The sequence below is a fragment of the Branchiostoma lanceolatum genome, chromosome 5 (genome assembly GCF_035083965.1).
Source record: "Branchiostoma lanceolatum isolate klBraLanc5 chromosome 5, klBraLanc5.hap2, whole genome shotgun sequence".
Lineage (NCBI taxonomy): Eukaryota > Metazoa > Chordata > Leptocardii > Amphioxiformes > Branchiostomatidae > Branchiostoma > Branchiostoma lanceolatum.
In genome coordinates, this window is record NC_089726.1 from 23,707,276 (window position 1) to 23,733,451 (window position 26,176).

At 41.2% G+C, this 26,176-nt stretch overlaps 1 protein-coding gene across 4 annotated transcripts in view; it reads left to right on the top strand.

Annotated features, from left to right (window-relative positions):
* LOC136435780 (probable ATP-dependent RNA helicase DDX60) overlaps window positions 1–26,176 on the top strand; it is a 49,801-nt gene that overhangs the window by 1,245 nt on the left and 22,380 nt on the right. The window contains exons 2-23 of one of the 4 annotated variants that reach the window (XM_066429505.1): window positions 216–307; window positions 2,846–3,092; window positions 6,509–6,632; window positions 7,268–7,352; window positions 8,255–8,731; window positions 8,879–8,974; window positions 9,750–9,875; window positions 10,336–10,482; window positions 11,016–11,163; window positions 11,792–11,962; window positions 12,640–12,757; window positions 13,757–13,872; window positions 14,050–14,113; window positions 14,237–14,393; window positions 14,586–14,634; window positions 16,012–16,227; window positions 20,261–20,475; window positions 21,084–21,236; window positions 21,900–22,049; window positions 22,739–22,861; window positions 23,508–23,603; window positions 24,243–24,358. In XM_066429505.1, the coding sequence (XP_066285602.1) occupies window positions 2,861–3,092; window positions 6,509–6,632; window positions 7,268–7,352; window positions 8,255–8,731; window positions 8,879–8,974; window positions 9,750–9,875; window positions 10,336–10,482; window positions 11,016–11,163; window positions 11,792–11,962; window positions 12,640–12,757; window positions 13,757–13,872; window positions 14,050–14,113; window positions 14,237–14,393; window positions 14,586–14,634; window positions 16,012–16,227; window positions 20,261–20,475; window positions 21,084–21,236; window positions 21,900–22,049; window positions 22,739–22,861; window positions 23,508–23,603; window positions 24,243–24,358 (3,179 nt within the window). In that variant the 5' untranslated portion in view covers window positions 216–307; window positions 2,846–2,860. Of the gene's footprint in view, window positions 1–101; window positions 308–2,760; window positions 3,093–6,508; window positions 6,633–7,267; window positions 7,353–8,254; window positions 8,732–8,878; window positions 8,975–9,749; window positions 9,876–10,335; window positions 10,483–11,015; window positions 11,164–11,791; window positions 11,963–12,639; window positions 12,758–13,756; window positions 13,873–14,049; window positions 14,114–14,236; window positions 14,394–14,585; window positions 14,635–16,011; window positions 16,228–20,260; window positions 20,476–21,083; window positions 21,237–21,899; window positions 22,050–22,738; window positions 22,862–23,507; window positions 23,604–24,242; window positions 24,359–26,176 lie in introns of those variants that run through there. The other 3 variants (XM_066429506.1, XM_066429504.1, XM_066429507.1) reach the window with 3 other exon arrangements.

Consider the following 26,176-nt stretch of genomic DNA (forward strand, 5'->3'; position numbering starts at 1 on the left):
TTTATTTGTATCAAAATGGAAACAAATTGGACAATTTTTGGCAAGAATAATCCTATAAAAGTAACCCCGTGCTGATAGTCGGACAGTCCGTATAAGTGGGTGCGGTGGGAGTGGTCAAAGGTCGCTCGAAGACAGATCTTATGAATATGATTCAGTGCCTGACGTGTCCGAAACTGGACCGAAACTGACCAGTCATTCAATATTACATGTTACAGTCAGTTGAACAGCGGCCCAAACTGGACCCCAGATTAATCTTACATGGCCAAAGATTCTACTCAACTCAACTTGTAGGACAACGTGTCATCAGGTAAGTTAATTCAATGCCATTCTCAAACACTCGAAAGCATTCCCGCTTTAATAGGGCCTGCCAGCTGGGATTGGAACTCCAAGATTCTCCATGTCAACAACTATAAGCACTGCACTGTTGAAGACCGCGCTGTTTGTAATACTTACTAGTGTCTTGGCCGGGAAGGTTATGTTTTAGGTGGCGTTTCTTTTGTACAGTAGCTCACAGTCTGTCTGTCTGTGGATAGCATGACTCAACTAGAGTTCCACGACCCCATACCTTAGCCGGCTGATGTCATTAATGTTATTTATTATGCAAATAAGGACCTCAGTTGCATGAGTTATGTCTGTTGATTATCTTCTCTACCCAAATAACACAAGTTGTGCAAAGTATGAAAGTATTATCATAGCAAAGAAGGCTATTGTAGCATTTCCTCATAAATTATGTAAATGACTCCCTCATTTGCATGATTTATGTCTGATAATGTCAACATTAACTTTACTTCCAAACGCAACAAGATTGAAATCCCCATCACTTAGCAATATGGAATTATAATATTTTGTCAGTAATTATGCAAGTATCTATTTGCATGATTGATATTTATCAACATTGTAGATCTCTTTTTCTCAGTTAAATTTGTCACGTGTTTGAGAGTCATATTAGCGGTTCAACCAATGAGAGAGTGACTGCATGTCTGTCAAATATTTGCATTTTTATGTTTTAATTTTTGCATTTCTATGATTTGACGGAGGTGGGTGGGGCTATGGTATCTAACGGAGGGTGCTGCAACTTCGGACGTAAATTTACGAGTTCGACATCGTATTGCATCATTGTCGGTTATCTGAAAAGTGTTGCGATATACTTGGGACAAATTACTGATTGACAAGTGGTTTTCACGGTTTTTGGTCGTCAGACCATAATTATATCTTTATCATACTTCGACCAGTACAAGGCCAAGGACCGATTTCAATAGACTTGACCCTAAACTCATCATGATTTGTCCACTCATCATGTCATGATGTTTGACAACAGTTTCATGTCATCAGCTGACCATGAATAAACGATTTATTGCGTCTCCTGACATCTACAAGTTGTGGTGAAGGTTCTAGGGAAGGTATCAATCAATTATACGCAAGATATATGTGTCGTTTAAGTATACTAGTACCCATTACATCAATGCCCTTATTGACCTTGATTACGTTCGATTTTTCTTGCCTAAATCTACTAGCGTGTTTGCGCTTATTTTTGCCCGTTCCACCTCAAAGAATCCTTACCCAGACACCAAACTATCTCCAACATATTTTAAGCAAGCGTCACTTACCCTCACACCACCTAGCGATCTTCACTCAAAGCTCAGGTTCATCATACGTGATCCTCGCTGCCATATCAAATGTCGACGATCGATTTCGAACAGGACTATGGGAATGATCATGACGTAATGGCTGGGAGGGCGTTCGGTTCCGCGGAGTAGTTGTGTTTACAGGTCAGTTTCTTTGACAAATAAACTCACAGAGACTCAATTGTTTTGTGTTTTGTACAGCTTTAATTCTTGTGTATAAATGTGTGTTGTGTGTTTGGTGAATGGCGTTGTAGTTTTTGTTTGAGAGCCGCCGTTAGCCGTGACCTTTCGTATAGCGTGGCCATGATAGCGCCCAGATTCCAACTCAGAGACGAAATGATCGTTAACTTTGCTAGAATCAACGTTGCAATAATGAAACACCTCTATGCACAGTCTCACGTGCTTCGTGATTTTATTCAGCACCATTGATGAATACAAATATGACTCACTTCTGCATAACGAAGCAATTAAAAACTATACCGAAGTTGGGGGTATGCCGAAGTTGCAGCACCCTCCGTTACAGTATTTACCGTAGGCGCGTGAAACTAAAAGATCACCATGTAGATTATTTTTGTGCCGTTTTTGCGCACTTTTAATAAGAAACCCGACCGCAAATGTGGTAAACAGTGGCATTAAGGGTCAATTTCATAAAGATTACAGCAACTAGAATATTTCCAGTTTTCCAAGTCTAATAAAATGCTCTGGGTGCCTTTAATGGTAGGCAGCAGATTCATAAACTATCCTCATTGATTAAGCGAATTAGGTCCTGATTTGCATAATTAGTATGTTATTTTGTCAATCATCACTTAACCCTTGTCCTGCTGGAGGTCTATACCAAAACACGCCCCCACTGCTGGGGTTCCCAGACACCTTCCAAACAAGGGGTACTAGTTTGATACTGCTTATTTTTAGTTACTTTGCTTTACAATAACCCCATAAAGGTATATATCATTGGCAAGCTAACAATGTGTACTCTCAAGAAATATTGCACTCATCTACAGTTTTGTCTGTGATAAGGGTTAATAGCGGCAATAAAACAATAAAACATACTTTTTTATTAAAGCATTGTATTATACTTATTGTCTAACCATTGTTTAAGTTTTGTTCTTTTTTGATTTTATTGTATTCAATGTAGGCAGACTCCAGGAAGAATGGTGTAAAAAATTTTAATAACGACAGGCCACCTTTCATTGTCACACTGTGCACAAAATTTTCAACAGAAAAGTGTTGAAGAGATGGCAGGAAGAGAAGAGATACCTGACAGCTGGGAGCAGCTGGATGGAGAGCCTGACATCACAAAAGACCTGGATGAAGATTCAGCTGCAGAAGTACCAGATGGAGAGACACCTGACACAGCTGACAGCTCCGATGATAGTTATGAGGACCCAGAGGAGGAAGCAAGCTTAAGGCCAAACTCTGCTGTATTCAATTCCCCAAGGAGGTTGTCTTCTGATGAAGACGATTCAGGTAAAGTGACTGTTCAAATTAATGTGATTATAATTTTATTCTGTAACATTGCCCTTCTTGTCCGACCAAGTCGCTTGCTTTCTGTCCCTGTCTCTGTCTCCCTTATCTTTAATTTTTTTAATTTTTAATTAGTCTAATTATTTAACCGTTGAGGCACCACCAAATATCTGGAAACCAGTTTTCTCCACCTTTTGTGATTTTCTGTTTTTTGTGTGTAATGTTTCACTTACTAATAATGCCATGCCTGTCCACTCTAATAACATCCTCCCATTTTTTCCGTTGCCTTAACCACTCTTTGAAATCTTCTTCTCTTGATGGTTCCTTAATACATGATAGTTTTGGCTTTGAGCCCCGATGACCGTGACACGTGCTCCATTGAATATAATAAGTTATAATTTGCTGTTTATCATTGCATCATTTTGAGCATTTATTTTCTCAGAGGGCTTGCTCTTCTTAATTCAGTTCACTAGAGCAGATACCAGTGTTCTCGCCAGCCTGAAATTTGTACCCGTCATTGCAATTTTGTTCGAGGGAAGGACACATCGAGCGCCGAAGGCGCGAGGCGTCGCGCCGGAGGCGCGACCATTCTAGGGGGGTCCGGGGGTATTCTCCCCACCGGAAAATTTTCAAATCTAGACCCTCTGAAACGCTATTTCCTGCATTTTGAGGGGCAAATTTCTTGGTAGAATAAGCTTAGTTTAATGACATCTCTTTTGGTGAAAAATTACACAAGGGTTTCAGGCTTAATTTTGGGGGGAGGCGTGCCGTCATCGCGGTAAGATCGAATGTTCACACACAAGGTACACTTCTATGTTGTATACAATCGGCAAAGAAAATAAAATTTAGCCAAACAAAACTTTATTACATATCTACGTCCTACAAAAAATACACACAGAATAAGTCGGCAAAAATAAAACACAATTTTTCAACACTTGTCCCGTATGCTCCCTGTAATTATTGAACATAATGAGGAATTTGACACCCTACTTTGAGAAAGAACGCCATAATTTCGGCATAAAGACGTCCATTTGTTTTCTCCCATGTTTTCCACGGTTAATTTCTCCGGTAACTGCACTGAATGTGTTCAAAAGTTGTCGATTCAAGCCTTCCAACAGCCGCTTCGTCGTGCAATCCTTGCGATCCCCGCCATTTCCCTAACATCTCGCAAATTCACGCTTAGCTGAAATCTCGCGAGTAGCGAGACTCGCATGTCGTTGGTCAGTTTTTCATGACGCGACGGAGACTGGTGTGATTGGTGGAATAGAATGTCTGACGCCTGTTTACCATTTTTTGAGGGAAGAAAGCGCATGTAACTCAGCCGCCGCGGCCTGAAACTTTAATAATGTTTACACAGAGATTACAGAAAGCCTGATAGCTATAGGAATATTTCTAAATTTTAAGGCTTCTTTGATGATGACAATAACTGACGGTGAACCGAGAGGGACAAAACAGAAATAAACGTCAGTCCGATGCGACCGGCCAAAACTGTAGTGGGGAGGGCGGCGCATGACGCCGAGTTTTCGGCGGCCACCAAATATTACTAGCAACCACCACGGCGCTCTCTGTGTGTTGCTGGGGTTGTCGCCGGCGGGCATTAGAAATGATCTAGATCGCCCTCTTCGTAAACTTCCGCTGATCCACTGGAGTTTTTGCAAAATTCAGCTCTGTCTAAATATCTTTACACACCGATTTTTGTCCATTAAAAATGACGGGTTGGGCAAAAATTTTGTCCGTCGTGAGCGACAAAAACCCGTCAAATGACGGGAGGACGGGCGCTGGCGAGAACACTGGCAGATACTGAGTTATGTTGTAAAGAGATGTACATTGTGTTCACTTCCTAATCATAACAGTACAGAAAGTACATGTACATTATATGATAATCATGCAACAAAGCATATGAGCAGCACACTAAGAGAAAAATCAATCTCTCCTGCTCGCTACCTAAATTTACATTAAGTTCTACTTACCTGACGTAGACCTGAGTAGCCTCTACCAGGCTCCGCCGGATGGCTGGAAAAATAGTAGAAATTGGCCGTAATAGAGTGAATAGTGTGCCAAGGGAGTTAGCTACGGAGGGAGGACATTCTGCCATCGACGGAGCCTGTCGGGACACGGCATCTCGTTTGATGTCCACTAATCGCTATCTAATAGGTGCGAAGTAGCTAAATAATCCTTTTATTGCTTTCCGACTCGCCCGTGACGGGCCTGACAGCGGAGGCCGGTCATCGAACATGTGACAGGAAGTGTCAGAGGTCACGGAAGTTTCAAAACATAACGGTCTAGTCCAGTGCCCTATATCGTAGTTTCTGTGACATTTTTTGTCCTCTGTTGAAGTTGTTCGTGACCGTTTTTGTACTGCGATGGTAGTCGATCGTGTGCGCCGCGTGGGTAAGGATGTTTTTGGCTATGACAGTTTGCGGCAGGGCCAGGAGGATGCCGTGGTGGGGATATTGAGCGGGCACGATGTGTTCATCGGACTTCCGACGGGGGCCGGTAAAACATTTTGTTTTCAGGCCATACCGTCCTGTCTCAACTCACCCGAACCTTTCGTGGTCGTCATAAGTCCCCTTTCGGCGTTGATCGATGATCAGGTAAATGCCTCTTTTATTTCCAAGAGTCGTTAGCAAAACTCGTTTCTTTCACGAGAGGTAACCCCCTACTACTACTAGTAACGCCCTCCCCATTAATTTCGAGTAGATGGAAGATATTAAATCAATAATCATCTTACAATTCAGTACAAAAAAACAACTCTAAATAATTTTTCTAATAACGAAAAACGTTTTCTGTTATGTTCTAACAAGATAATATAGACAATGCAAGCGTTTTAATAAAGAACATCATTTTTGGTGCGTTTGGCTGTCACCCCCGTTTGACCTTTGTCCCAGACACAGCCTCCACACGCCCGGCCGCGTCCCACTGGGCGCTGAGCGATTTACGACCTAAATGATCTTCTGCGCTGAGTTAGTTCCTTTGTACAGATAATCGGGGGATTAATTTGATACCCTTTATAGATGCCGTGTCCCGACAGGCTCCGTCGATGGCAGAATGTCCTCCCTCCGTAGCTAACTCCCTTGGCACACTATTCACTCTATACGGCCAATTTCTACTATTTTTCCAGCCATCCGGCGGAGCCTGGTAGAGGCTAGACCTGAGAAGAAGTGTGATTTCATTGAAATCTTTAGCACATTTTTTCGATTTAAGTTAAAAGTATGCAGCCCTGATCATGATTCTGGGCAAGTAGAAGACAAATCGATGATGTGTTTCAACGTAAAATGAAAAACTCAAATAAAGTATGCACCCCTTCTCCACAAATCTTGAACAGATCTTGAACAAAAAACATTTAAATTTATGGTGTTTCTTCTCTTTTCCCGGTGTAATTGTATTGTATACTTGTATGATTTTCTTCTAAATCAAAGATACTGCAGACAGTGAGTCAGGGGAGTCAGACTGCGAGACAGAAGATGAAGACGACGGAGAAATCAGTTCTGCTGCCAAGTTATGCCTGAAACATCTCCCAGCTGATAACCACATCAAGCCAGAGTAATTATGGACAGCTTTCATATTAGATATACAGTATTGATATATGATTTGATCAGACCTGTCACTTTTCTTGCACTTGAATCATGAGCCATACTGTAAAAAATATGTTCAATAAGTTCGCAAAATAGGTTTTAATATTATGGCAGGGAGAAAATGGAATGTTTGCGGTGGTTTTAAGTTCATGTTTGAAACAATAGTAATAGACAAGGGGGTAGGAGGGCAAAAAATTTTGTGGTGGTTTAAAGTTTGCGGTGAAGAGCTTAATTACCGCGAAAACCTTGAACATAAAACACCGCGAACATTTCAGCATTTACAGTATTGTTGCATTATCACAATGTGTGTGACCATGCATGTTGTGTACAACACCATTGTAAAATTGGCTTTACCATTCCAAAAGAATTGGGCATTCTTTATTGAACAATACAGTTTTCTGTTCAATACTTTTGTATGAAATCATGGGTGCCTTTTTAAATAATCTTCAATTATTGCAAAATGCACGAGTTAATATCAATTTGAAGCAATTTGACAAAACAGCAGCTCGTACATGATTCTTATAAAGCATTATACTAATTCATTAAGTAACACCTTTATATTCAAGACTTGTATGAAATTTAACCTAACTGAACTCTGTCCAGATGGGTCAGTCTGTTGCATGACTTCGTGGACTCTGAGCTGTTCATCATAGACGGTGATTCTCTGCTGCTGGAGTTACTTTCAGAGGTGAGACGTGGACACCAATGAACGTACCCTGCTGTACAAGCAGATCTATATAGTGTTATATAATACATGTAGTACCTGCATGGTTTTTGTGACTTCACCCCAAATGAAGGGAGTGAAGTATTGTTCTTTGCTTCTCCAGCTGCATACATTTGTTTTTACATGTGTGTGTGTGTGTGTTCACATGTGTGTGTGTGTGTTTGTGTGCCCGTGCACATGTATGCGTGCATGTGGGTGGGTGGTCTTGTGTATGTGTTTTGTGCGTATGTGTGTGTGTGTGTTGGTGTGCATTTGTGTGTGTGTGTGTGTTTGTGTGTATATGTGATTGTGTATTTTTTCATTCATTGCGTTATAGTAGTCATAAAAAAACAATGGTACAGATCTCTTTTAATTAGTATGCAAAATTCATTTGGATTTTGGACTGATTTGCCTAAAATTTCCCATATGCACAATTTAGTGTTGCTTGAACTAAGGCGTTGACGTCTGCTACATTTGCATATCTGATTGCCTTGTTACCTTCTTGAAAAAAATATTGTTTTGGGTGTGTCTGTCTGAGTGTGTGTCTGCATGTATGTTTGTGCGGTATTTGTGGTCAACTTAGCTTAGGAACCTCTGGATGGATTGTGATGATATTTCGTAAGTCTTGGGAAGACAACGGTCAAGGTTGATTATAGACCACCTGGTGACTGACCTTGTTAACTACTGAGGAAACTTAGTTAACTATATTAGTTTGAGTAAACATCGCATCATGACCTTAGTGTCCTCACTTGAATGTTCATCTCTGCTAGTAGAAGTCATATTCTGAATCAAAGTTGAACTGTAAGTTGCAAACACAAATATTGGACCCATCAGCTCCAGTCTTTGTCATGAAGTATGTCCTTAAAGTCCTGTACATCTGTTCCCAGGTGAATCTGGACTGGAGCAGTGGAGGACAGTACCTGCACTTCATCTTCCTGCTGGAGAGGTTCCTGCACACCTTCCATCAGCTGGGCGGAATATTCCACATCGTCTTCCTCAGAGACATGCACGTCCTGTGGACCGGCTGTCCATCCATGATGCTCGCTCGAGAAGTGATGATCCTTCATCTTCAGCAGAACACACCCTACACCGTCACAACTGACATCTCATCAGCTGATTCTCCAGACTGGAGGGAGTATCTACAGAAGAACAGGCCAGCCTTTGTGGCCATCTCTGATGGCAACCAAAATCTTCCTCTTGGTTTACCCAAGAAAGCTGTCGTCTCAGTATTTAAGACATTGCTGCTGCATGTCTTGAGTGGTGGAGTAAACTGTGTGTTCATGTCAGAAATAGAACACACGGCTACCAAAGCATTTGGTTTTTACCTGGAGTGTCGTCCTCACAAGATGCGATTGTGGTTTGAGGTACAGTTTCTAGAATGCTGTTCTGAAATTTCACTTATTGATAATAAGTTAGTACAAGTCAACATTTTTTCATCACTACATGCAGGAACAATCATTATGAATAACTACTGCAACAACAAAATGAAAACTGATTTTCATATTTTTCAGGCCTACTTCTCGAGGTACAGGAAGGAAGGACAACACCCTTCAATGTTGAGCGTTCTGCAACAGAATAAGACAGAAGACTGCAAAAATAAGGAACAGGTATCTGATGGACTTATTGAATATTTGCATCAAATCTAATGATATTTAGAATTCCTGTTGGTAATTGATAGTTGTTGTAGATTGATTTTTTCCATATTTTATCTTGCTTAAGCCATTTGCAACAAGGCTTGAATGTGAACCATACTATACGATTGAATGTAGATAGGACAATTCAATTTTCAAGAACATTCTTATCTCAGACTGGAATAACTTGCTGTATTGCAGAAAATACAAGAGGTGGTGTTACCTGGATTTTTAGCCTTGCCAGACGGTTATATTTTTGGTTTTGCTATGGAGGAGTGGTTGTGTATATGAGAGAATGGGTCTCCTTGCAGCTTCCTACAGTACTGCAGTGGAACTTGTATACATTGTATGTATGTGTGTGTGTTAGAAGCTGTGGATGGATCTTCATGATACTTCGAACTGGTCAATAGGGGTTTGGAAAAGAAAGGTCAAGTCTGATACTGGGCCTCCTATTGGCTACCTGCAGTACTGCAGCAGAACTTTGAGGTGTAGTTTTATGGAAGTGCTACAGTGCATGGTTGTGATTTTGTGGTGGATAGCTGTAGGGACAAGGAGGAAGAGGTGTAAGTTTTTGCCCCCTAGCTGCTTGCTTGTTTGGAAGTGCAGTGGGCCTTTTTGCTGGAAATTTTGGAGGAGAATTACTGAAGCAGGGGTTGTTGGTTTTTTATAATTGTTTTTGGTATGTTTTATCACTTAATCTCTGATGAATTAAGTGCATCTGATGCTTTTTGTACTTAACTATTTTGTTTAGTTAAGAGGCAAAGTGATGGCAGTGAAGCAACTCGGTCCATCTCTTCCTGGTGGTTTGAGAGATGTTGTGACAGTACTGGCCTGTGCTCAGGTGTTGGACCAGGGACTAACAACAGCTGATGCACAAGTAAGCTTTGAACCTTTAACCTTCTGTCACAGTGGTACTGGCCACTGTGCACAGGATCTGTGGTTAATCAAGGCTGTCTCCAGGCTAGGACCCGTCCCTTTGTTCCTTGATGGAAATTTACTTGTGGGGATGGATAAAAATGTCACCCCGTCCATCTCAACATCTTAACGCTATGACCTGAGATTGATGAATATGTGTCTCCGTAAGCTTGAAATGACGAATTCAACAACAAAAATTCAAAACATATAGGCTCCCAAACAATGGGTGAGGCGGAAAAAAATTGAATCTGGAGACAACCCTGATAAGAATGCTCACACTGAGATTTTGATGGCAGTTGATGCTGAATATTATACTTAGGCCAATGGTATAATGATATATAATAAGCATCAGATACAAGGTCCACAGATGCAGGACTGCTGTCACAGTGGTATTAATTCTGATTTTTTCCCCCTAAATACAGATCACAGAGGACATTGTACGGTTGTTCCTGTTGCATGTCGTGCTGCTGCGACACCTGTCACTCAAACAGAGAGCTCAGCAGCTGAGGGACTTCAACAAGGCTCCTTTCTCATTCCCTGATGAGCTACTATCACATGTCATGGATCAGGTGAGCGAGATTCAAGACAACATTTTTTTCAAGAAAAAGTCTAAGTCTAAGTATTGAATGTCAGGTTATGATTTATTTGGATGACATTTGTGCGCCCATCAAGTTCTGTCCGCTCCACCCCGAAAAAGAAGTTTTCGACAATATTATAAATAGCACGATGTATATCTGTAAAATGAGCCAACTATATTCTGTGAATTACATGTAGAAAAATATCGCAAATTTTAATGTCCTATAGAATGCCAAAGTCAATTCCAAAGTCAAAGAAGAAAATGAAGAATCTATAATTGTTTGGTATACCACACAGATTTCATGATGAAGGCAACTTTGTTTCAACAATTTTCTTTTCTTTTTTAATGCTCGCATCAGTTTTGGGGTTAACAGAGGATATCATCCATATATCATTAATCTAATCAACATGGCCTAATATCAGCAACAACAATTACATGTACCAAGTTGAACTTTGTTTTGGTCTGCTTTACATTTTGTATCTCTCCTGTCTGCCATATGTCTATGATGAAATAAATCCTTCTCAGGTCCAAGTCCACATGGTGGATATACTACAAGAGTGCAGAAATCTTGTTGGTGAGATGGAGACAAAGTTCCTGTGTGACATCATGGATGGACGGCTGTTCTTGCAGCTGTCCTACCTCATCCTGGAGGCACACAGCAGAGGACAGCAGGGTGGGAACAGCTGTGGTCATACACACATATTTTTGGCTTGAAAAGTCCTATTTGCTTTAATTATAATTGATTTGATTTATACAAGAAAAACCTAAAGTGTGCAGAATTTGTCTTGCTGGGTCACATTTATGCTACAATGTGAACTCCATTCTTTTATCTGAGATTTGGAATGTCCTTGGTGCTGACAGTACTGCTGGTGGTGCTGCCTTGCTGACTTTTATCAAAAGAATGTCCCTGTGGCTCAACTGGTAGCAGTTGAGCTCCTGTTTCCAATTAGTTGGTAAGGTACCGGGGTCAGGAGATCTATGTTGGGACTGTATCATCTTTCGATGGTCCCCAAGCTAAAATGGGGATCCCGTGCTCGAGGAGGTCACGTTAAAGGGGACGGGCTAGCAAATCCTCCCTGTAACATATATCCTGCTACTGAAACAGCAATGAAAACTTACCATGAAAGTTCATCTGTGTTGGTAAGTGACATTTAGAAAATCTGGGTAAGTCCCAATTTCTGTTATTTGGTGGTCATGTAAAGTTTAATGGTCAGCCATACTTGAAAGAAAACTTGCTGCCCTATGTGCCAATAGGCACTACAAGGGGCTGAACGAATGAACAAACATGTTATGTTTTCCAGCCTCTCTGCTCTCAGAGGACCTTTGTTGTGAGCTGGAAGACCTGTGGTCCATAGTGACAGACATTAGCCAGTCTGACCTGGGCCCTGCCATCCCTGTGATAGTTTCACCAGTTGACAGGACAGAGGGAAAGAACCATCCTACAGATCAACAAGAACAAAATGCTCATTCAGGTGAGTAGATTTCAAAAACATTAAGACTAGGGGAAAAAAGTTGTGTTTCTGTTTACCTGACTGACCCTATGGGACTTTCACACTTAGTGTAACAACTTACAATGTGTTAGGTCTGAGGAAAGAGAAAACCGTTGCGTTTCCGGTTAGCACACAGACCGTAGCAAAAACCTGCTGACCCTAGTTTCTTGTTGCTGCGGCCGCTGTTATTTGGGAGATCTGAGTGGTGAAATTCAAAACATGTATATTTCACACTCTGTTAATGGGTGATGTGAACAGTTGATGTAAGAATGTGTAGTGGAGATCATAATTCCTTGTTCAGTTTATTATATGCAATGTATAATCTATATCTATATATATTCATAATTACAAGATGATGTTAGAACTACCAGTGCCTGATGCATTGTAGTCTTGAAGGCTAAGATATATTTGTTGGATCACTTTGGCCGAATTCTAGAGAAAAAAGAACAGAATCCCAACCTTAGACTGACCCTAATTTTTTCAGGACCATTCCCAAAAACACAACATTTTTTTTCGTAGGCCTGATTTGAGCAGAGGAGACCTCAATATATCCTGCTGATGAATGAGAAGAATCAAACAAGACATAAATAGCAACTCTAAACACTTCACGGATGTAACGTTATGAGATCTTCAAACCCTTGTTACTGTTGAATTTTCAGTGTCAGATCAGTTGAAAGCTTCGGGCATCAACAGAAGAGCTGCATTTTTCCCAGTGTCCAATCAGCTGGTAGATGCGTTTGCTGGAAGTGTGAACAACTGTCTTCCACATCTTGACAGGTACTATAGATTCTACCAACCTTTCTGTAAAATGTCTGTCTGAATTATCCTGATGTGCATAGAAAAGGTAAAGCTAGTGCCATAGCCTTTTGAGGCTGTAAGGGCAGTGGGTTGCTGTCCACTGTGCCTTAAGAGCACGGTATTGGAAGGTGGAGCCCATCCCTCTCCTTCCACTGCCTTTTACCTCCCCAACCAAAGTCAGGTGCCCATTTTTACACATGGGCGGTGTGAGAAAAATCTTGTGAATTCCCAAGGGCACAACATCTATAAGTTTGGGCTAGACTGACTTTTCTGGCAAATATGAAACCTGGTCGGATTGTTTTCAACCGGTTGTCTATGATCTGTGTTGACAAGATCGTCTCAGCTGTTGGTTTTCAAAGTTGGATAGGATGTAAATTATATAAGCAGCGCATACTGCTATAGATGGTACAATTGTACAGTACTTCAAGTCTTATGGTGGGAGTTGGTTGGGATGGACCCATACCCACACATACACAAGCTCAGGGGGTACCGATACTTGAGAGATCTCCTTTGCATGGCTGCTATTGCAGATGTGACTGATCGGGGTGCTCCTTAACTCTTCAATTTGCTGTAATGTGTAATAAAGTGTTCAGTTTTGATCCAGTTTTGGCACTGAATAATTTTAGACCTATTGTCGACCCAAGCTTTGGTTCGAGTATGCTTCATTTGGTAGTGTTTATTATATTATTAATTATAATGATACAAGTACAAAAGTCATGTATCTTCACAGCCAATAGTAAATTTCCAGAGCTTCAAAGCTCTCATCTACACCAGAGTTAGTTCCACGATAGACCAAGACAATAATTACTGCTTATTGCCTACATTTGAAAACTCCATTGCCTAATAGTCATTGTTGCTCACGAAAACGTTTCACATCGTCTACCGGTTGTAACACAGAGAGTTAGGGGTTCATGAACCATATAAATGCGTTTCTTTCTCAAATGAGTTTGTTCTATAAAACTGTTGTCCACAATCCAGGACAGACAGAGAGGTGACTGCTGCCATTACCGAGAATCAAGACTTTGATGAGACCTACCATTGGCATTCTGGGAAGCCCCTAGCTGATGATTATGATAACACCAAGGATAATCATGGTATGGCAAACTCTGCACAAATTAAAGATAGATATGACATTCATTATAATTACTTAATTGCTATCATAGCAATGTAAAGTTTGTCATATTTAACAAACAACAAGTATCCAATCTTTGAATTTAGCTCTATCAATAGTTTTGGATGTCATTTTTAAAACAGTTACATATGCTTTGCAGAACAATTGCCAACAGACAAATTGGAGAGGAAGAAGGTCCTGAAAGACAAACAAAAATATAGCAGGTATGACATTCAATTTACTGCAAAAATTTTCGTAGGAAGATTTATGTTGAAACCATATAGAGGTCTGGCGTCTGGGATACTTTAACTGAACTTTAACATTCCTCATCTCTGCCTTGATTACAGACACATGCAGTCCTACGGAGAATCACTAGAGGGCCCAGGTTTTCAAAAGGTCCCCATTGTCGTTCGTCAGAAGTCTAACCAAAAGCAGGAAGAGAAAGAGAGGAAGAAAAAAGAGCGTCAAGAAAAGGCAAAGACCGCTAAGCAGAAGACAGTTAAGGTATCTGACTGTGTAGCTTGTAGCTAACAACATTGTATTTTGCTATGACAATGATACATAGTTGAAATATGAACAAAAATATATATATTTTTTATTTGCATTGAATAGATACCTTTTTCATTTGAATTTATGTGATACAATATCAGCAGTAACTAAATAGATTTCACAATGCATGAAACTTTTTTTTTACAGAAATCAAACAAAGATCTGATCAAAGAAGCACACAAGAAAAAAGAAGAAGGTAATGTTAGTTCATTCAAAACCGGGATTTTTCTGATAATAGTTAATTGAAACCAATCTGACAGAACAAAAAAGCATCCTATGATCCTTTTTTTCTGTTTTGTGTCAATATCATAGATAATCCTTCTCACTTGTGCTATACATAATAATTATGTATAGCACAAGTGAGAAGGATAATCTATGATATTGACACAAAACAGATCATAAAGGATTTCTCTCCGGTCCCTTGCTCTCGACCGGGTAACATTTTTCGGGGGAAAAAAATGTGTCATGATTATCGTGCCACTAACTACCTTTTATACATGAGCTGTTGTTCCTTCCCTGGCTAGAAGAGAGTGTTCAAGATATAAACTAGTCCAAGCAAAGTAAAATCATAACAAAATGGCATTAAAGAAAATAAGTGCCAAATTGCATGAAGCAGCACTTCGGAAGCAAAAGCAGCCCTTGATAAAAGAACTGCATTGTTTGATAAGAACTGATCATGACCCTCACCAAGTTTCTCATTTCCACAGATGAACAGAACGATACTTAAAAAGGCACGCCGAGCATTTTATGAGGCTTGAAAACTGGAAATATTCTAGTTGCTGTAATCTTTATGAAATTGACATTTAATGCCATCATTTACCACATTTGCGTGCGGATTTCTTACCAAAAGTGCTCAAAAGCAGCACAAAAAATAAGCTACATGGTGATCTTTTAGTTTCACGCGCCTAGTGTAGATAGATACCATAACCCCGCCCACCTCCGTCAAAACGTAGAAATGCAATATTAAAACATAAAAATGCAAATATTTGACGGACATGCAGTCACTCTCTCATTGGTCGAACAACTAATTGTGATGGACAGTCAGGATCAGTCTATTAGGGCTTGGATTTTTATCAGTTCTCACAACACAACAACATCGTATCTTTGCTCCTTTAATGTTGACATGTATTTGTATAGTGTTATTGAAATTTACTATGTGTAGGAGTGACTAGAAATTTGGAGTTTCTTATTCAAGTTTCAAGCCTCATAAAATGCTCTGGATGCCTTTGAAATAATTTAAAATTCCTCTTTACATCGCAAAAAGTGGGGCTTTCTTCTTCCTTTGCTTCCAAAAAAGAAGTCAAAGCCAGCTTGTCTAGGTAAAGTCAACAATACAGTATATAATAATGAATTAAATGCCTCTTGTTACAAAAAGAGCTCGTCAATCATTGTCCATTGTCATATAATTAATATGTAGATCTCTCTCTTTATTTTTCTATTTGCAATTAATCTTCGGGCATGAACTTACAAATAAATTTTCTATTATTATTATCCTTTTTTTTTCATATACTCTATTCATGTCCATGTAGCACATATGTTACCCCCAATTTTGATCCTTCTTTAATATTATCAGAGGCAAAGACATCACAGATGCTTCAGCAGTGGCAAACTCTGAAGGCGTCCCTGAAGTCCAGCAAAGCTGTTAAGTCCATCCAGGAGCTGGAGAGGTTTCTGGAGAGGTGTGGCCGTGAGCAGGTACCGCTGGTGGGAACAGAGGTGCAGATCAACATCCTCCAGCACAAGCTGGACATGTGGAAGGACCAGTGTTCAAAAGGAGGAGGAGATTCAGGTCAGTTGTTATTTAGTATTGACCAACCTAATGTTGCCAATTCATCCATTTTAATCACAGTCTAACAGACGACACCGAGGGATGTCCCTGTAGCTCAACTGGTAGAAGCCTCACAGTTGAGCTCCTGGTTCCAATCGGTTAGTAACTGGGAGACCAGGTTCAAATCCTGGGAAGGACATCTCGGTTGGGGTTGCACCTGTCTTTCGAAAGGAACATAAAATAGGGTCCTGTGTGCAAGGAGGTGTCCATGTTAAAGGCCAGGGGAAGGGTATATATAGCAACCCCTCCTTGTAAAAATGTAGGCAACTGAAACAGGAAAGAAATTTGCTGCTCTATGTGGCACAGGGGTACATGTAAATGAATGAATGAATGAATGAATGAATGAATGAATGGATGGATGGATGGATGGATGGATGGATGGATGAATGAATGAATGAATGAATGAATGAATGAAATAAGGCTGAGGAAAATAAGGCTGAGAAAAATAAGGCTGAGGAAAGGCAAGAGGGACAGACCTCAGGCGGTGAGAAAGGGTGACCAACTTATCACAGATGCACAGGAAGTAAGAGAAGCATGGGCTAAGCACTTCGAAGAGCTCGGTAACGAGCAGGAAGAGGAATGCGAACTCTTTGAAGAGGAGAACAAAACAGCTACAGAAGCAGAAGTGAGAAGAATGGTGAGAGAGAGTCACAAGAACACTGAGGGCTTACTTGAAGAACCCTTCACTATGGCAGAGGTAGCAGCAGTGTGTAAGAAGCTGAAGAATGGCAAGAGTGGTGGCTTAGACGGACTAACATTAGTTAAAAAAGTTAAAATCCTCCCACACCATAATTGATGTATAGGGCGGTGCCCATCTCCGTTTCATAGCCCTGGGGCCACACTGTGGTGCAATCACTGCAGCAGGGGGCTAGTCCACTGGCAGTGGAGTGTGTTTAACTTCCATACTGTTTCATAAGTATGTACCATTTTTATAAAGTCTTTGGTATGACTCAATGCGCCTCTTGTCCAGAGGTGCCCTACGTGGGGCTTGAACCCCAGTCCTTCTGGTCCAAGTGATTTGAACCAGATGTGGCAGAGTAGCAAAGGCGCAGACCACTACACCACAGGGACACCCCCCAGACGGACTAACATATGAACATATAAAGTATGTGGATGAAGCTGACAAACCTTTTCCACAGTGTGAAGGATGAGGAGTGTGAGTGTGAAAATCCCCCTCTTATATAGTCTTAAAACAGGGAAAAACAGACAAGACAGACTTTGATGCCCACAGAGGGGTTACCCTGCTGCCCTGCATATCTAAGGTGTGGGAAAAAGTCCTGTATGAGAGGTGGAGGCCTTGGTTAAAAGCAAGAGGTGTACCACATGAGTTACAGAGTGGCGGTCAAAAGGGTTGCAGTAACATAACTGTAGCCTTAACTGTCCAGGAAACCTTAAAGCACTTAGTGACATAGAGAGAGGCAGCGAGGTCTATGGGTGCTTTCTCGACACGAGAAAAGCGTATGATACAGTGTGGATTGAAGGGATGCTGTACAAAATTGACAAAGAAGGAACAAATGGGAAAATGTGGAGGCTGCTCAGGGAAATGCACACTGGAAACAGATTATTATTAATACAGAGTACTGTTGAATGGAGGGTTCTCAAGAGAATTCAAGACCATAAGGGGCGTGAATCAAGGAGGCGTCCTGTCCTTGATGTGCTACCTACTAGCTACAAACGACGTGCATGAAGAGCTAAAGAAACTGAAGTGTGGAGTCTCAGTGGGAGGGATCAACTGCAGCACACCAGCCCTGGCCGATGACGTCTGCCTCCTAGCCAGCTCAAGAAACGGCCTGCAAACCATGATCAACAAGATGGAGAACTATGGAAGGAGATGGCGTTTCCAGTTTGCGCCGGAAAAGAGCAAATGTGTAGTTTTTGGGGAGAGAAAGAAGAAAAACCCCTCAATAGAGCCAAACGTGGGATGGAGAATGGGAGCAAGCACTATCCCAGAAGTTTCCCAAGTAACACAAAGTCATGTAGGGGTGATACATGAAGCCGGCCTGCGATCAGCCAGTGCAACAGAAAAAGCTTGTCAGAAGGGAAAGGGGAAGACATTAGTGCAATATTAGCCACTGGTTTGGAAGGTAGGAGGCTGAACCCTGTCACCACCAAAAAGCTCTACCACACGCTCGTATTACCCAGCATGCTGCATGGATGTGAGCTATGGTTCCCAACTTCCACAGAAATGCAGAAGCTAGAGAGGGTGCACAGGGCCAGTGCAAAGCGTATGCAGGGAATGAACTTCCAGACCGAGACAAATGCGAGCCTTGCAGCCCTTGGAATGATGCCGCTCAGAGCAACACTGGACAAACACAAGCTACTGCTGTTTGGGAGACTGACAACACTTCACCCCACGTGCTTGGCAAAGAAGATCTTCCTATACAGGCTGTACTCACATGTGATAAACTCAAGCAAATGGAAGACAGAAGGATTTGTGGTAGACCGCTTCAGAATTGCTGAGCAATATGGGCTCCAAGTCTACCTAGAACAGTACTGGGTCACAATGGAATTCCCAGGCAAAGACCAGTGGAAGACCATAGTAAAGACAGCGATAGTAGAAACAGAAGAAGAGAGATGGAGAGAGAGGGTAAACGACCACACAACATGCCCCAGATTCTACAAGACACATGAGACAAACAGGAGACCCCACAAACTATGGCACCTTGCAAAGAAGAAGCCCACACATAGAGAGAACCTGCAAAGGGTCATACACATGAGTACAGCTCCAACAAAGCAGGCACCCAGACCGTGCCCCACATGCGGAATGACAACACAGGATGTAGTAGGACACCTCATCACACAGTGTCCAACCTTCAATTCTACAAGAGATGCACTTATGGACAACATCACAGACTATCTGGGAACAAACGTGGCTGCAAATATATACCAACAGCAGGATGAGAGGCTCGTTGAGGTGTTGCTGGGGGCTAGAGTAAAGGAAGAGGTGTCAGAAGAACAGTGGGAAGAGTTTATGACAACAGCAGCCCAAACCGTCAAACCGTTAGCAATAATGGCACTGAAGCACACGAGATGGAAATGATAACAACAGCCTGCAACACACGTGCAAAGAACAAAGAACTTACAGACATTGATGTAGTAGAACTCAGGAAATGAGACGAACCAAGACTTTACCTATACCTGGAAATTAGAGTCAGGAAAGGGCATTAGAGAATGTATGTAAGGGTCACAATGTGGAAACTGTGAAAGGAAATAGGGCGGATGACCATGTAGTTATGTGTGATGACAACTTAAAAGCCATTGAAAAATTATACCCGATAAGGGGAGGAGAGACAGAAGTGAATCGAGCACTACAGAAGAACAACAAGTAACACAAGTTTTGACATATCGATGTGACAGATGCGGATAAGGCTGATGACCATGTGATTATTTGTGATGACAACTTATAGTTATAAGCCGTCGAAAAATTAGTCCCATGGAGGGGAGTAGAGACTTAAGTGAAATCGAACACTACAGTAGAACAACGAGTGCCACAGGCTTAGACATATAGATGTGACGGATGGCATATACCCCGAGATTTGTAAATCATTGTTTTTGTCTTCTAAATATGTATCAATACTGTTATATTTTAAATGTGCTATACTCTCCTATGGGAGGAATAAAGAAGAAGAAGAATGAATGAATGAATGAATGAATGAATGAATGAATGAATGAATGAATGAATGAATGAATGAATCAATCAATCAATCAATCAATCAATGAATGAATCAATGAATCAATAAATGAGAAAAATTAATGAAAAAGTAGACACACCTCTTGGCAATAGATAGTAATATTGTCTTCTGCTTACTCAATGACCTCACTCAATGTGGCTTGTACCGCATATCCAGACAGGTTTACCGGGTATGCAGGTTTACCAGATATGCAATACAAAACAAACACACTGGCTACAAAGTACCAACAGGGTGTTACACACTTTTAACATATCTAGATGATGATAAGCAATGTACATCATGTATCTTCCTTCTGTTGACAGGTGACAGTGGTCATCCTAACCTGAAGACAGCTGTAGACATTGTTCAAACAGTGTCCAACATTGTTGATGAATATGGACAGCACCTGAAACCCAAGCAGAAGCAGGATCTGGCAGGTGCACTCGGGCTGCTGGGACTGTCTGACATGGTAGGGTACATGGATGCGGACATGTTATCTGAAGGAGGAGAACAGAGCATGTTGGCTGAGGGGTCAAAGGTACAGTGTGTATGTAACTTAAACAAGTTTGTTAGAATTTATACTTATGAGAATTAGTTAACAAACTTTAAAAAAGGCTAAAGATATTAACTGTTATCCACTGTGTCTAGGGCACGGTATTGGAAGATGGAGCCCATCCCTCTCCTTCCACTGCCCTTTACGTCCCCAACCTAAGTCAGGTACCAATTTTTGCACCTGGGTCAGAGTGAGAAAGCTCAATGTAAAGCTTTTCCCAGGGGCACAATATCGGTGGCATGTTAGAGGATTCAAACCCAGGACCTCTGGGTTTATGGCCAAACGCCCTAACCGTTATGCCAACACAGCGCCTAAAATTGTGTCAGCCCTGAATTATAGAGTAGTTGGCCCAACCACCCAAAATGTTGCCACTGATAGTCTGAAATTCTATGTTTGATATTGACTTCCAAAGTGCCTGCCAACTTGCATGCCCAAAATGAACTTGGAGACTCCATCACACTTTTATGTCTGGGCACTTGTTGAACTTGATAAGACTATTCTTTGCTAATATGCAGCTACTTTGCATTAACTTCAAATTTGGACAGTGTCACAGTCAGCAAAATAGGAAAAGGTTTTTGATGTGTTTTTATCAGACTAAGACTAGGAAGGATGAAGACATGAGGAAGTACTCAGTACAGATGAGCAGTAACAGGTTCCAGCTGCAGCACATGGGACACCTGCTGAAGAGGGAGGGGCGACAGGACGCTGATCCCAGGGTGCAACAGTTCATCCCAGACACCTGGCAGGTGAGAGTAGTTCATCGTCTCATTGCGATTAGGACTCGAAAAGATCAATGTTACGTGTCAGGAAAAAATCAGGGTCGATAGGTAGGGATTCGCTTTCTTCTTCTCCTTGATTTAGGGTGAAGGAATTCAACAAAAGACAATGTCAAGTACTAGTTACAATTTTGTAGGGTGACAATATAAAGGGACATTAAGCTTTGGTGGGTCTGTTTATATCACTTTTTCTACTGTTACTGGACAGGTACAGTAACAGAAATAAGGAAAACATGTTGGAAAAAGATTCTACAACATTTTCATCACTAATGTAAGATAGAAAATCTTATGTCCCTTGCCAGAAGTGGAGCCCCAAAGAAGGCTAGGGGTGGCAGGATTCTGCTTACTTATTAGGGTTTGTTGGATAACCAGAAAAACAACATTTTTTCCTTTGGCTTTGGGTCTTAGTTCCTTATGCGTGTTTGGTCAGTTTGGACTGGCATGGTAGTGGCACACAATTTCTTAACACTATTGTTCAACTCTCTGATACCAAATCTTCATCATCATCATTGGTCCCAGGGGGGATGGGGCAAATCTTCAAAGAGAATACTTATCAAAAGAACTGTTCTTGATGATTGTAACTGTCTGAGTGGATCTGTTTCATTCTGTGACAATCTTCTTGCAAATTGCCAGAGAGAGCTGCTGGATGCAGTGGACAACAATGAGTCCGCCCTGATTGTAGCGCCCACCTCTTCAGGGAAGACCTACGCCTCCTACTACTGTATGGAGAAGGTTCTGAGGGATGGCGATGATGGTGTTGTAGTCTACGTCTCCCCAACAAAGGTAAGGATGCTGTGGGGCTAATGGAATAAAATTGTTATAATTTATTTCATTCATTATTATCATTAATTTTATTGTTTGCTATTTCATTTACCCACTGCCAGCCAAAGCCGACACATCAATTCCCCTTTTTGTCTTCTTCGTTTCATGCCTCAACAGCATGCCTGTCAAATGCAGTGCTCTCTAATTGTTAGTGGCTGTCTGTAGCCACAAATTTGTAAAAACTTTAATTCCGAAATGGTGACAGTCTATTTCCAGAAAACCTTAATTCTTAGATATTGGCTAAGAAAATACCATTATCTGATACTGACAATGTGACATCATGATGCAGAATACCGATAAGTAAATGTTATATACACCATGATCATCTCCATCATGACTTTAGTCAACGTGAATGTTCAAATTCTGAGGTTCCCAGCATTTTCTCTGATCATGAGGCTCCAGAATTTTATCTGAGTAAACGTAGAAAAAATTAAAGTTTTCTGGCATTAGACTGTCAGTCCTGATTCATAGTGCTGCCTGTTTAATATAGCATCATGAAAGTACCAGACATGAGAAACTAAGTGACAAAATATGTTCATGTTGTGATGACAATTGCCCAAATTGATATCAAAAGGGTGATGGTATTTTTACAGTTAAATTATAAAGACACATGTACTTTATTTACTATATTAGGTTTTCTGTCCATGCAGGCCCTGGTGAACCAAGTAGCTGCCACCGTGTATGCTCGCTTCAGTAACAAGACAATGCCAGATGGGATGTCTGTGTACGGTGTCTTTACCAGAGACTACAGGCAGAATGCCCTCAGCTGCCAGGTATATAGTATATATAGACCATGTTGATTCTATTTTATGGATTACGCACGTGATTACTCACGTGACATCAGCACTGGGTCAAAGTTTTGCGGAAGTCGGTATCGCCCCCTGTCCCGGTTGAGAGAAAGTCAGTGTGCCCTGATGTAGATGGCCACATTTACTCCTCTCACAAAGTAATCAGTTTCAGTATCCAAAATGTTAACCCCTTCCAGCGAGACGATGTGGCCCGGAGACTCGATATGTATGTGTTGTAAAACCTCAGAGGATACAGAGCAGGGTCGTTTGTGTTCTTGGAACCTCAGGTTTTTAAAGAGCGCTCTGTTTCACCTATATAATTATGATTCCCTACATGTACAAGGGCCTCTGATGTTGGTCCCTTGACACTTAATGTGGTAGATCACCCCACACTTGTCTAATCCCTCGGGGGTTTTGTCTTTGGGGTCAACAAGGATGTGGCGTAGTGTGCAGGTTGAAAACCTTTAACCTGCTGATGTCACACGTTTGTAATCACGAGTCCACAGCACTTGGGTAAAATAGCTGATGAAGACCGAGTGATTCTGTTGAAAGTTCCGGTATAAGTGAATTTTTTTTTTAGTTGGAGAACAGTTTATTTCTCATCATCATTCTGTCACCTTCTTCCCTTCAGATCCTGGTGACAGTTCCTCAGTGTTTGGAGATCCTGTTACTCGCTCCTCACCGTCAGAAGTGGGCACAGAAACTTCGCTATGTCATATTTGATGAGGTAAGTTCCTACTGGTGTTTTATGTAAACTGAACACTGTTCTTTGTACACAACCTGTATATGATCACCTGCCTGACCATCTGTCACCCTTCTCAGGGCAGTACTGACTGGTTCTACTTTAATTTGCACTGCAGCCTAAGGGCTGCTAAACCATGACTAAGTCTATATTCCCAGACGGTAGTCTCAGGCGAGAACGCAATTGTTACGGTAACAAATTGAATAATACTGAATTTGGCGACAGGCATAAGCCACCTTGCACAGCCTTCTAGATCAGTGAAGAGATTGATCTGTCAGAGGACCTGACTAAAGCTGGCTACACCTACCAAACAATCATTCCGGGAACTGAATTGTTACGTTTTCGGATGCAATATGAATACTTCTTGATAGTGTTATTAGGCGACAGTCGCTTTTTTGTGGGTGTAATTCCACCCGTGGCTGTAACTTCTTCCAAGTTATCAACCAATATTATTATACCAAATGTTTTTGTGCATCTTTTGTAAAACATGTATATATTCTATTAGATTATTTGTGTTGCGGGAAAATGAGGAAAGCATTGATATTGCCTTTAATTTTCTTCATATCAAGCCGTTGCTTATTTCAATGAGGAGGAGCCATAACCGGATCATCTACATTTCTCCAGGTCCACTGCATGGGGTCAGAGATAGGTGCAGAAGTTTGGGAACACCTGCTCTTACTGGTGCCTTGCCCCTTCCTGGCTCTGTCTGCAACAATCTCTAACCCACATGATCTTCAAAGGTAGTCACTGCATGTGCTTTATTGATTTTTAACTTAATAACCTACATACACATGTATTTCATGTACATTTTGTAGTCTCATGATACTGTCACTATTTATTCATTTATTTATTCAGATTTACCACATTTGTGGAAGGATTGACATAACAGGTGAACTATCACCTTTTCAAGATGTTAACCCAGACCGGACTGTAAGGTTTGGACCATCGCACACCGGGGCATGCCCCTACTCTTTTTCGAAAGGTGTGGTGGGTTCTTTTACGTGCGCGGGGTGTGGCTCTCCCCAAACACGGGACCTCCATTTAAAGTCCTATTCGAGGGACGTCCCTATATCGGGGGCCAAGTGTTGCAATATTACACATATATAAAGAACAATTATTCTCTCACACTTATGTTGAAAAAAGGTCTCACACACAGGGAGGATTTTCTCTCCCATACAAGTGTTAAAAATGGGTCTTACACGCACAAAGGTTTTTCTCACCCAAAATAATGTTAAATGAAGTCTCACACGCACACAGCATTTTCTCTCCCACAAAAGTGTTGAAAAGGGGTCTCTCACACACAGAGATTTATCGCCCATATCTAAATGCTCAACTTCTATCTCACTTAAAGACAAAAAAATGGTTGACAATTACATACAGATTTTTCTCCGACATGCAACAAAATATCTCTTCCACATACACAGCACCAACATATATTTCACATACACAACATAAAATTCTCTCCCACATCCAGCCTGCACCAGCAAAAGTTCTCTTCCACGTATACAGCGCAGAAATCTCTCCCACTTCCAGGCCATTCGAGAGAATTTCTCTCCAACATATACAGGGCAAAATTCTCTCCCACATCCAGACTCAAAAATCTCTTCCACATATACAGCGCAAAAAAATCTCTCCCACTTCCAAGCCATTGAAGAGAATTTCTCTCCCACATATGCAGCGCAAAATTCTCTCCCACTTCCACACTCTGAAAGTGACCGAATCTCTAAGTCAGAGCGCGTTTTGTCCGAGAATTGGGAGAACTTCTGTGATGTGAAAGATATTTAACGAATCTAATGGATCCTACAAAATATACCAATAAACTAAGCAGTATCCGGTTTTATACTACAACTATTGTTGTCACATATATATCTTTAAAAGAATTTCTCTCCGACATTCAAGAGAATTTTTCTCTCCCACATATACAGCGCAAAATTCTCTCCCACTTCCAGACTCTGAAAGTGACGGAATCTCTAAGTCAGAGCGCGTTTTGTCCTAGAAGTGGGAGAGCGAATTTTGTCTGAGAGTGGGAGAACTTTTGTTTTGTGAGAGATATTTTACAAATCTAATGGATCCTACAGAATATACCAAATTGAATACACTAAGCATTATCCAGTTTTATACTACAACTTTTGTTGTCACATATATATCTTTAAAAGGATTTCTCTCCGACATTCAAGAGAGTTTCTCTCCCACATATACAGCGCAAAATTCTCTCCCACTTCCAGACTCTGAAACTGACGGAATCTCTAAGTCAGAGCGCGTTTTGTCTTAGAAGTGGGAGAGCGAATTTTGTCTGAGAGTAGGAGAACTTCTGTGATGTGAGAGATATTTTACGAATCTAATGGATCCTACAAAATATACCAATACACTAAGCAGTATCCGGTTTTATACTACAACTATTGTTGTCACATATATATCTTTAAAAGAATTTCTCTCCGACATTCAAAAGAATTTCTCTCCGACATTCAAGAGAATTTCTCTCCGACATATACAGCGCAAAATTCTCTCCCACTTCCAGACCCTGAAAGTGATCGAATCTCTAAGTCAGAGCGCGTTTT